The 12918-nt window shown below is 44.7% G+C and overlaps 1 protein-coding gene across 1 annotated transcript; it reads left to right on the top strand.

Moving 5' to 3' along the window:
- Positions 1–6857: 6857 nt before the first annotated feature.
- On the top strand, positions 6858–9812 carry LOC103633559 (CBL-interacting protein kinase 2). The gene is made up of 2 exons (XM_008655245.3): positions 6858–7178; positions 7926–9812. Exon 2 carries the CDS (start codon positions 8284–8286, stop codon positions 9637–9639), a length of 1356 nt encoding a protein of 451 aa, XP_008653467.1. The 5' UTR covers positions 6858–7178; positions 7926–8283; the 3' UTR covers positions 9640–9812.
- Positions 9813–12918: the final 3106 nt, after the last annotated feature.

The raw sequence follows: 12918 nt of genomic DNA, 5'->3' as shown, positions 1-12918 counted from the left end.
GGTTGGTTTTTTTTAGAGATTTTGGAGCAGAAAAAAGGTACTCCAAATTTTCGTTATGCATGTCTAAAAGCTCTATAAAATTTACAACTCTAGAGTTAAGGTTTTTTGCAGGATCTGTCCAGCTCCTCTTTAGAATTTTACCAGACCCATGCGAAACACGCCCTAAGTTACGCCTCTTAACTTGGTTCCAGGTCTCATCAGCATCCAAAAAAAGGCCAGAATCCGCGTGAGTAAAGATGGCAATAGGTAAATACCCACCGAGTATTACTACCCCATATTCATACCCGCGACAAAAAAAATAACCCCATCGGGTCACCCATATACAATGGTGGGTATGGATTTACCCCCATATCCATACCCACGTGGGTATGGGTCACCCATCGGGTCATCCATACCCACAAAAATTAAACATCTATCAAAATATTATATTATACAAATGTCAAGTATATCCATCTAAATACCATTACAAATTTTCTAGCATCATTTAACCATCCATTCAATACACCAAAGATAATTGGATAAAGTAGTAACACTAGGACAATACTACATAGCACATTACATGGTCATTAAATTGTCGTTAAGCCTTTTATGACATTATGACCTAAAATGTTGTTAAATAGTAAAAAAGATGGATGACTAAAGTCCAAGTTCATGCTTGAACTAAGTTTATATTGGGTATTTTATACCCACGAGTTAACGGGTATGAGTGAAGGTGGAACGTTCTAATACCCGTTTACACATTGGGTGAATATTTTTGCCCAATAACAGACCCATGGGTAAAATATTTAGCCCACATACATACCTAATAGAGTATATACCTATCGGGTCGCGGATACCCATTAACATCTCTACGCGTGAGAAAGATACTCCATTTTTCCTAAATTAGTACTCCATCCGTTTCTTTTTAGTTGTCGCTGGATAGTTAAATTTTGCACTATCCAGCGACAACTAAAACGAAACGGAGGGAGTATTTGTTTTAGCTCTTTTGTCTATATCTCTTATGTCTATACCCAAACGAATTTTAACTTGCAACGGAGGGGAGGGGGTATAATTTACGAAAGGAACGAGCCCGTCCATGATTAATATGCTGCTGCATTTGTCTATAATTTATTTAAACATCTTAACTGCTTTAAATAGAAAAGCTGAAAACAACAAATTTCATTACCCGAAAATCGTCCTGGCGTAATCTACTGAGTGGGCCAAAACTTATTGAAAAATATCAGCCTACTATTGTGAGGATTGGGGTAGAGTCCGAACTGTCCCAAACATGGCCACATGTGATCCTGGACCACTTAAGCCCAAATTCAGCATCCCGGCCCATCGCGCGATCTCTACAATATAGAGAAATTTAGATTATATCATTAAAAGATTATAACTTTAGATATATATTATTGCTATCTCATTTATCCTTGTTTGTTTTTGGTGATAATCCACGTGGATTGATTGGGATTAACTTGATTTAAATCAATAGTAAGTCAAAATATATCTCAATCCCATATAACACAGAATAACAATAACCGAACGAAGTCTTATATATGGGGTTCACAAGAGTCAATAACATATGGAGCCAATAATATATATCTAAATTGCAACTTTTAATGGTATATCAGTTATTTCTAAAATATATTAAAATATATGTAGAGAGATAAAGAGCCCCCTATTTATGAAGGTGATGATGGCAGATATTTCTAAGATTATAAATTTAGAGATATACCATTGATATCTTACTTAGACATTGTTTGTTTTGGTGATAATTCACGTGGATTGGATGAAATTGACTCGATTTAAATCTATAATAAGTCAAAATATATCTCAATCTCATATAATACACTTCAATACACACGGAATAATAATAACTGAACGAAGTCTTATATATGGGTTCACTCCTTGAGTTAATGACATATGGAGTCAATGATATATATGTGAAGTTGTAATCTTTTGATGCTATATCAATTATTTCAAAAATATATGTAGAGAGATAAAGAGCCCGCTATTTATGAAGGTGATGACGACAGATATTGTTCCGGACGCCTCTCCTCGTCGGAAGCCGGGAAGGCGACAGATACCACCGATATACGCAGAATGGTATTTCTACGCTCCACTAAGGTACGCAGAAACTCAGAAAAAACAAACTCAAGCATGGACTGCAGCATATATATAATTCAGGACGATTTCTCTGCAGTATATATGTATATGTCATGTTTTTTTTTATCAAACAATGGCCAGGTACAATGGAAAAACATAAAGAACTGTGTTCTAGAATGTAGGTAGGCACTAGGCACTAGAATGGAGCAGAATAATGACTCCTTGTCCTTTTTCCGTTAATTTGGGGGAACATGCAAACGAACACCGTCGTCGATCAGCTGGCACTGGAATCCATGGAGCGGGAACGTGCTAGCTAGTGGTAGCGCCCTGCTCCGGTTAATAGCTAGGGAGGGAGGATTAAACAAGAGCAATCATGGAGGCAGGAGCGCCATGATTGCCACTTTGTATTAATTATTATATAGTGCTGCATCGTACCGTACGTAGGACCGCCCTGCGCTGCTTGCACAGGAGGGGGGATACTAGTGCAGATTCTTGGAATGATTCTTTTCTTGGCAGGGACAGGGTAGGGTAGGGTAGGGTAGGGTAGGAGACCAGTTTATTTATTTAATTTCATTTTTGCCGGGCTCAAGTAGTTTTGGTGGGTGATCATAGTGGCAGCGGCAGAGCAGCTTCCTTCCGTGGCTCCCTCCCAGTGGTTTGGGAGATTTGTTTTTGCTGCTGCTGCTTGCTTTATCTTTGTTTATTTATTTTTTTTAGTTAGCCCTAGCTGCTGCTGCTTGCTTCAGGTGAAATCAACTTCTGGCTCCTGGCGTTTTTCGAGATCGAGCGAGAGAGAAGATTAGTAGGTTGGGTGCATCTCTTCTCCACCTTGCATGCATACCTGCAGTGCAGTTTGCACTTTGCAAGTCAGACTTTAACTTTTCGTATTATAATAATAATCTTGTGCCTGCAAACTACTAATTAGAAGTTGCAGTGAGCTGCATCCGGCCACTGTATGTTCTGGTGTTGGTCAAATTGGATGGCTGCCGTGATTTGGGAAAGAAAGATGAAAACCGCCATTCTTATCTGCACGAATCGGCTCTGTCCCAGCCCAGTAGTCAAGACAAGAGCAACCGCGTTACAATACAGATAGATCCTGAACCTGGTGTCATCGTTTTGGAAAATCCGCTGTTTTTTTACACCATGGATGGACATGGAGGGGGACGATGTGACAGCGAGAAAATATAAAGTAGAGCAGATATTTCTGCGGTGCAGTGGTGAGATTCAGACAGGTAGCATCTGAGAGAAGGAAGGTCCAAGGTTTCGACGGCATTCTTTGCTTAGCTAAGGGTCCATGAAGATTCGTATTGTCCCCTAATACTTGTCGCTGTTAGACGAAAAATGACCTGCTCGCTGCTGCCTTCCGCGTCATGACATCGTCCAATAATAATGAGCGTGTTCGGCTGGCTACAAGCCGACACTGTTGCAGCTGTTTGGACTGCTGCAGCTGCAATCCATAGAGAGAAAAATACTGTAGAAGCCGCAGCCGCAGCCGGATTGCAGCCGCAACAAGCCGCAGCGACCAAGCCGAATGGCGCTCACGATTCGTGTGGTGTGGTGGCAAGCAGCGGGAAGGTCTCAGTCAGTCCACCAAGGCATCGGAGCGTGCGATGTGTCCAGCTGCCGTAAGATCCGGGCCCACCGTATGAGGAGGTGGAGGAGGCCCAGTGGTGCCATCTGGACGGTGGTGCATACGAATGTTCAGGGCCAAGCAAACCAAGCTCTTCGATTTGGCACTTTTTTTTAAAAAAATTCTGCCGAAAACCATTCAAACCTGCACTGCACTGCCCGCCGCTGTTTGTTTTTTTAAATAGTGATGATAATCATTGTATATGTATTCTGTATGACTGTATATTACTCAGTTAAACACTAAACACAGAACTGAATGTTATTTCTAAGCTAGTTATAATATTTTTTCTTTCTGACCAAAGGTTTTTAATATGCATCCACAAAACATCTTAGTTTTATTTTGGTCATATATATTATATACTTTTTGTTTTTGTATTACTGTTATATGTATATGGACCGGTCTGGCACATTAAGGCATTTTGAGCTATTTGGATCGGCCTGGCACACATAACTAATTGTGGGTCGTGCCGTAGGCCGATGACAGCGCACACGTGCTGGCAAGACACGACTCATAATTAGATATGTGCTTTTGTGTGTCGTGCCTTTGTGAACCGTGCTTTTGTGAGTCTGTGCCGGGCCGAGCCAAGCTGGCCCACATGTACAGGTATAATAGCGGGTATAGGTCCTCCTGTGTGTGTAAATATACATTTATTCTTTGATCTATCCCACTTAACACGTTCGAGAGTACTTATATGCCATAGGTAATGCTACATTATTAGTTGCCTCAGAAAACTTTTTTATTGCTGAAACTAAGGCAGCATGCTTTGCCTTATCAATGATATAGTTATATTTTAGCTAACGTCAATACCATGCCAACTCTCTCTCTCTCTTCAAGTTGGTCCATTCGTTTGACTTTAATCTATAACAGTTTTTACTATTTTCATATTGCTGTATATAGATTGTATAATCTAAACTGTCAGCTTTAATCTAAAGCGAACATCTTTTTAGCTGGAGAAGGAGGAGAGCCACCGAGGAGAAATGTGAAATGACGTCTTCTCTTGCCTTGCTTGGGTTGAGGGGAATAAAAAGGAGCTAGGACATCTCACATTTATTTACTTGTTGCGGAGAGGTTGAGACATAATCATCATCGGTTGGTGTCTTCGTGATTACACTCCATCTAGAAGCTTCTCAGCGCTCAACTGCTCAAGGTCTCAAGCAGGTAGTAGCTGGTACCGTCGTCACAAGGACAGAATTCTAGATTTCAAAAAGGAAAGAAAAAGAATCAAACTTTATTTATGTAGGACCGGTAAGGCGACCAAATGTGTTGAATGGGAGCCAATCGGATTTTTGTCTCCAAGCACTGAAATTAACATTTTATTTCAATTGTGATGAAGTAAGTGCACAAACCATAAACACATCAGTGAACGACTGATCTCATGATTACAAAATGTTCCTAATACTCACATGAGACCAGCAAAACAAACGTATCGCAAATCGGACACCAAAAAGTCCAAAACGGTCCAATACAGTATCCGTCAACAAGTGATGTTTTCAGCGTACGAAAATCTGTTCTTGATTTCAAAACTGAACTAAACGAAATCCGATTGATATGAAATTTTACACATATCTGAGCAAATACCTTTGCAAGATCTCCCTAAATTTTGAGCTCAATCCGGCTTGTGAATCACCCGCAGATTTAAAAAATACAGCAGGAATTGGGGTTTTGTTGGGGTTTTCTAGAAACGAGTTCAACCTGAGTTTTTCTCAAATCACGACCAAAATCTGCAACAAATAGGTGTATGCAGTGGTCCGAAGAGTGCAACTCACCACCAAACAATCCCAAACCAAATCCTCTCAAAGGAATCAAAATTTTTAACCAACAACACAAGATCGGGAAAAGGAGAAACCAAGACTATAAAACTTCAGAAATTCCAGCAAAGGTACAAACTGAGATTTGAAGCCAAAGAGTCTTGTGGGCCGGACCGGCGACCCTTCCTCTTATTAAACTTGAAAATTAAGAATACATTCGAAGTACAAAATCACTGCGGAAACCTCGGCTCAACTGGTGTCTGCCTAGAGAGAAAACTAGGAGCTCTAGAATAAGTGCTCAAAACAAATGGCAGCCAAGGGATGCTGAACCAACCAGCCCTCCCCTCTATTTATAGAGGGTTATTCTCACTTTCTAAACTACCCCTATTTACATAGAGCCTATCCACTCCACGGGGGCGAAATGGACCAATTTCTAGGTTTTCAATCCGACAGTCACGTCCTTCACACGGAGTTGCTTCGCGTTGATGCACCCTCCGCGATCATGTCGCGTGCCGTCACCGATTCCCCCCAAAACCGCCACCGCCGAGTTTTGAGGCCCAAACTCAGCAAAACCCGCCATCCGTAGCGCTGGGTGGTTTTGAGACCTTAAACCACCAAAACTGCCGTGAGCATTGCACCTCATGCACGTCCTTCACGATCATACGCGTGTCCCGCCAGTCCTCGACCATGCTGGCAATACGGTCCACTACACCACGTCCTCGCACAAGTGTGTCCCAGGTGTCAGCCACCGCGGTTGGTCATCTGGCTGCTCTGATCCGTCAGTCAAGACACAGCACTCGCCCTTCACCGCTCCCGATCCATCAGCACGAGCCCGCATGACCTTCACCTCAGCCATCAACCACCGTTCCTGTGCTCCTCACCTGCACACCACAAGTCGACCGACATGGTTGCACAAACATAATCTCACACTCTGGTCAGTCCACCGAGTACCCATTGACAACCACTCATTATCAATTCGAACCACAATAAACAAGTCAACCTTGTGTTCGCAATTTATTTATTTATTTATCAAGTCTGATCAAACGTATAGTAACAAATAGTACCAATATTTATATGTCCAAACAAGTTTACTGCAAATTTATATTCTTACAATTAACCGATGATACCTGCACCTGGTAGCGTTAAGGGGAGGGGGGGGGGTGGTGTTCGGTAGCAAGCTCGGTTCCAAATTCCAATTCATTTTCGACTCGTGTGATGGATGGATGGCCAATTCGTGTTTGCCCGGCCTCCGACCCGAGACCGGTCCCAAGTCCCAACTCACCGCACAAGCCGCCAGATCTCAGAGCAGCTGCCACTGCCAGCAATTATTGGTGGGCCCGCCAGGCCCCACCCCCCTTCTAATTATGGATGGGTCAGTGAACGGAAGGAACCGCGACGGGAATATCTCCAGCCCGGTCATCAGTGCACGCCAGCTACTATACAAAACCAGCCGAGCGCCAGAGGAGAAGAGCTCCGTCTTGCCTTCTCTTCTCTACCTGCCGCACCCGCACAGCCACAGCCAACCACACACCCCACATCACAACAGCTCCCTCTGCATCTCCGCCTCGTCGCCGTCGTCTGCCTGCACAACCTTCTTCTTCCTCATCTCTCTCTCTCTTCTTCCGCTGCCACCCTCCCAGCACCGAGGGAAGGGAAGCCCAGGAATCTCCGTCCCGCTCCCGGCCGCCGTCCTTCTCATAACCTCATCGGATCTGGTACGTAATCTATTCCTACCGCCGTGCTCCTCGTTTCCCTATTGGTATTTGTGTAGTAATGGTTACCATTCCCAGCTTGGTTGTTTGTTTAGAACAGGAAGAATGTTCATCTCTTCATTTTTAACGCTCCTTGCCCTCGGCCCACGATTTTTAATGTAATAGCTGACGCGAAATTAATAAATTACATGCAGCAGCCAGCAGCCTCTTCCTTTCCCTCCTTTTTTCTTCTTCTTCTTGCGTTATTAGATCCGATTTAAAGACGCCATGCCATGGGTTCATGTACGTCTCTGTTTTTTTTTTTTTGGGGGGGGGGGGGGGGGGGGGAGGGGGTGCCTTGTGTTCCGAACAAAGTTTTTTTTAGAGCAGAAGAAACCATCAAGTTCGTTTTGCGGTTTATGCGTAAGCCAACAACACTGTCTAGATCTGGTTAAGAAGGTGTCAACAAAACTGTCTAGATCTGGTTGAGAAGGTGTCAACAGCACTGTCTGGATCTGGTTATGAAGTAGAATTTTTTTTAGTTTTGCTACTTATGTCTAAAAATCAGATTAGACAAACTCACGTAACGATTGTCTGAACTAACTTGTGCACACATGTTCGTGCAAGAATATCTGCTCTGTTTTCTTCCAATTTTTCATTATCCTTGAATTTTTTTCATACTAACAATTATATTTTATATTTCTATATACAGATAGGTATGTGTTGTATTGATCTTATAACTGATGCCCTTCTCTTTTACATCTTCGGCAGTATTGGGTTTTCAGTAAGGAGCAGAAAACGCCTTAGGGAATGCAGAAAGATGTGCTTGCACGTCGAAGAGCTACTTTGTGAGGGACTTGGCAGGAAAGCACGCCATACTCTTCATTCTCTGCCACCTCTTGATGACTTCGAAGCTCAAGAGTACACGTATCTCCACCTCGTGCTTTCGCACAATGGGGTTCGACGTGGCGGCTCAACCGTCTTCTTAGATCACCATCTCGGTGGAGACGGTTGAAGTCTTCACACCCTCTCGACCTCTTTGCTGTCTCATTTTTTTTAACTGTCAAGGATAAGCAAGTGACCTCTGTGTGCATACCACCACCACCATACGTAGCATACACAGGCACAGATGGCAGAGCATAAAGGGAACGTTCTCTTGCACAAGTATGAGATGGGGAAATTGCTTGGCCAAGGCACCTTTGCCAAGGTTTACCATGCTCGTAACACGGCGACTTCGGAAAGTGTCGCGATCAAAGTGATTGATAAGGAGAAGGTTATGAAGGTTGGTCTCATTGATCAAATCCAGCGAGAAATTTCTGTGATGAAGCTTGTTAGGCATCCAAACATCGTACAGCTCTATGAGGTCATGGCCACCAAAACCAAAATATACTTTGTGCTGGAACATGTTAAAGGTGGAGAGCTGTTCAACAAGATTCAGCGAGGAAGGCTCAAGGAAGACGCAGCGAGGAAGTACTTCCAGCAGTTGATCTGTGCGGTGGACTTCTGCCACAGCAGGGGTGTCTATCATCGAGATTTGAAGCCAGAAAATCTTTTGCTCGATGAGAATAGCAACCTAAAGGTATCAGATTTTGGTCTAAGCGCACTTGCTGAATGCCATAGACAAGACGGCCTGCTCCACACGACTTGTGGCACGCCTGCTTATGTTGCCCCAGAGGTGATTAACAGAAAGGGTTATGATGGTGCAAAGGCTGACATATGGTCTTGTGGGGTCATCCTGTTTGTGCTATTGGCTGGTTATCTTCCGTTCCATGATAAGAACTTGATGGACATGTATAAGAAGATTGAGAAAGCTGACTTCAAATGTCCAAGTTGGTTTTCTACCGATGTTCGGAGGCTTTTGCAAAGGATTCTTGATCCTAACCCTAGTAGAAGGATCTCGATGGAAAAAATCATGGAGAATCCATGGTTTAGGAAGGGTTTAGGTGCAAAGCTACTTAGGTACGATTTACAGAATAAGAATGCCCCTCATGTGGACAAGAATGCAGATTTTGATTCACTGAGCGCCAACATAACAACTGAGAGCAAGCAACATGAAGAAAAGAAGCCTATCAACATGAATGCATTTGATATAATCTCTCTATCAACTGGCTTGGACCTCTCTGGTTTATTTGAAGAATCTAACAAGAAGAGAGAATCCAAATTCACATCTACCAACACAAGCTCGACAATCATATCGAAGATCGAAGATATTGCAAAGAATTTGCGGTTGAATTTGACAAAGAAGGATGGTGGTTTGTTAAAGATGGAAGCTTCAAAGCCCGGAAGGAAAGGGGTAATGGGTATCGATGCCGAAGTATTTGAGGTTAGCCCTAACTTTCATCTTGTGGAGATAAAGAAGACGAATGGCGACACTCTAGAGTATCAAAAGGTCCTGAACCAAGAAATGAGGCCCGCACTCAAGGAAATAGTGTGGGCTTGGCAAGGTGAGCAATCAAAGCAAAAGCAGGAACAACAGTCGTGTTAAAAACTTATGAGCTAGTGCAATACATCTTTTTAGCCAATTTCCAATCTTTCGTGTATTTGTGTAGTTTTTACTCTTTTATTATCCATTTTTGTTTTCCCGTGTAATGCCAACATAAACTTGTGTTATTTTCTGAGGACAAATTTATTTCAAAGATGTGTTTACGCTGTTATTAAGAGTTTTCTTTATGTTATATACTGTTTTCAAAACACAAAAAATATATATTGTTATAAAAATATCTTTTTTGCACCTAAGAAGATGTGTCTTTTATTTACACAAAGGTTTGGACTTTTGATACATAACAAGTTTGTGTTGGCATGGAATAAGACAACTGAAAGACATGTTCTCTCTGCAACTTGCTTTTGTCGGCCTCTCTACGCCATGTTTTTTCATATGCCGGCTGAGCAGTACTAATATCACAAGTTGCAGATATCATACGTACAAGTTTAGGGCCTAGAGTTATATATGTCTATGAAGTAGATAAAATAAAGTGAATGCTATTGACCGGTAGAGTTCATTTTGCATTGCAAACAGAATACACCTGTGGCTAGACAGAATACACCTGTGCCTAGATCATACATCGCTGTAGTTTTGTTTTTCCCGTAAGAGGTCATGATTTTTTTCGGACAGCATGGCTAACTAGTCAATATATGTGATAATCTCTAAGAAGGAATGTTGACGCTTTTTCGGAGCGCCAAACACTCAACAAGAACCGTGGCGGTGCCCTCTGCACAGGGGCGGACGGTCCGCGCGCAGGGGCCGGACGGTCCGCGGCCTGGTGCGAGGCGCGGTGGTATTCTCTGCGCAGGGGCGGACTGTCCGCGGCCAGGGGCCGGACGGTCCGCGGCCTGGTGCGCAGCTGAGGCTTCTCTGCCTGACGGCCGGACGGTCCGCACCCTGGGGCCGGACGGTCCGCACCCTGGGGCCGGACGGTCCGCGCGTACGCAGGGACGGCGGAAGATCGCCGACGGCGCCTGGATCTCGCTCCCGGGAGGGACCCCGTCGGGGAGTAGAGATCCTAGGTGGTGTCTAGGCTCGGGCAGGCCGACCTAGACTCCTCTAATCGACGTAGAGTCGAGGAGAGGCGGAGAATTTGGGGATTTGGAAGCTAAACCTAAACTAGACTAGAACTACTCCTAGGATAAAATGCGAGTAAAAGTTGTATTGATTCGATTGTTGATGATTACAAATCGGCCGTATACCTCTCTATTTATAGAGGAGGGGGGCTGGACCCTTTACAAACTAATTTCCGAGCTTATCCCATGATTTTAGCTAACAACCGTAGCACAAAACTCGGAACCCTAATCTGTTCTGCGCACGCGCGGACCGTCCGGCCCACAGGCGCGGACCGTCCGGACCGCGGACCGTCCGGCCTCAGGGCCGGACTGTCCGCCGGCTCAAAACCGGTTCGAACATATGCCCCCCTGCCTTTTGGTGGAGCTGGGCGAACCAAAAGCAACTAACTCGATGTTATCACATCGGTTTTCTTAGGCATCTTGCCACTTACTAGGATGGTACGCAGTGGCCTTGGTCTCGATGATTGACTCAACAGACGTGATCCCTTTAGATTTGATCGAACTGTCAGTCCCAACATCGCCGAGCGTCATACTGGTCCTGACCAATTCGTCACCTTGCCTTCCTAATTCTCTAAGTGTTCTGGCGTAGCTCCGTAGTTGACCAGGTCTTCTCCTTGCAGGTCGTCTTCCTCCATGGGCGTCGGTACGTCGTCGGAGGTGTCTTGGTGTAGTGCGGATGGTTCGGCCTCAGGGGTCGGATGGTCCGCGTCCTGTGCAGATGATCCGGCTTTTATAGCCGGACAGTCTACCATACCTGCAGAGAGATGTACAATTGTCGTTTTATTTTCTATCTTTGTGGCCGTTTGACTTTTCTCAACGGCCTTTGGTCTCCATCTCTTTTGCGGTGGCGGATACTGCGGATGCGTGTCATTGAATATTCTTTCGGCCTCTTTTTCCTGATTCTCCTTTGCTCTGAGGCGCTGTAATTTTCGCTTTTGCGATCGTGTCAGTCCCGATGGGCACCATCGAGGCATGGAGTATTTTGGATCAGCTATTTTATTGACAGTCGTACTTTCTTTTTTGTTTGTGTTGGCCGATTCACCAAAAATCATCGGCCCTTCGTTATTTTGTTGTACGACGACATCTGTCGTTCCTATTTTAATGACATCTCCCTTTTTCGTACTGTTGGAGGTTGTAGCTGTATGCCCCCCTGCCGGATTAGTCAGCCTTTGGGGCCGAGTTGTTCGGCAATCTTGCTGGGCCTGTGCTCGTGGACCAGATTGAGGGGTTCTCAATCGGCCTTGTACCGGAGGTGTCAACCTATTGAATACAGATGTTTGGGGTGCCCCCCAAGCGGGGTACTGTGGCATCCCAAATGGGTATGGTGGCATGCCCCACATCTGATTTGGGGCATATGGTGGAGGTATGTATGTATATGGATATGGCATAGTTGGATATGGTGGTGGAGGTGTCCATGCAGGTACGTTAGGTCTTAATTGAACATTATGACCTTCCATCCTTTCCGATTGGTGTGGTGGTCCAATCGGCCTAACCTGCCGTCGCACCTGGGTGGGTAAGCGAGGTCCCTTTGGTGGCCGGTCGCTTGGGTCAGCCTTCCTTTTCACATATTTAGACAATAATTGATCAAAGGTCGGGCTAGATTTTACCAACCGACCAGTTGCTTTGAACGTGTTAGTTTTCCTCGTACCTATTTCTGGTCGTCGTGGTTTGAAGGTACGTGGTCGTCGTGGCTCTTCGGCGTTGCCGGACCGTCCGCTGGAATGCTCCGGACCGTCCGGTAATGTTACGGACCGTCCGCGCCTGGGCACTGGACCGTCCGCGATGCGTAGTATGGGTTCTCGCTCATGTCCCTTTATGTGCGCTTGCCCCCCAGCGCTGGAGTTTGTGATGGTTATCTTCAGTGTCTCCCCTCCATCAGGAGTCTTCTCGGCCATCACTTTCCTGCAAGAAATTTTGTTGTTTCCATCGACCTCCCGTGCGTTGCCGATGATGACTTCTTTGTCTTTGCCCTTATCGGCTGTGTTGGGCCGAATTAGGACCTTTTTGCCATTAAAGTCGATCACATTCATTGGGAAGGGCTCCGTGTCCTCCTGAAATTTCAATCGTCCCTCATTAATGGCCGATTGAATTTGTCGTCGGAACACATTACAATCATTAGTGGCATGGGAAAATGAGTTGTGCCACTTGCAGTATGCGCGACGCTTTAGTTCGTCGGCAGGTGGAACGATATAATCAATTTTAATGT

The sequence above is a fragment of the Zea mays genome, chromosome 7, assembly GCF_902167145.1.
Source record: "Zea mays cultivar B73 chromosome 7, Zm-B73-REFERENCE-NAM-5.0, whole genome shotgun sequence".
NCBI lineage: Eukaryota > Viridiplantae > Streptophyta > Magnoliopsida > Poales > Poaceae > Zea > Zea mays.
The sequence above is the reverse complement of the archived record's forward strand: the minus strand, read 5'-3'. Positions and strand labels throughout refer to the sequence as shown.

Coding starts and splice junctions, on each gene's coding strand:
- LOC103633559 (XM_008655245.3), top strand. CDS start 8,284: ATGGCAGAGCATAAAGGGAACGTTCTCTTGCACAAGTATGAGATGGGG.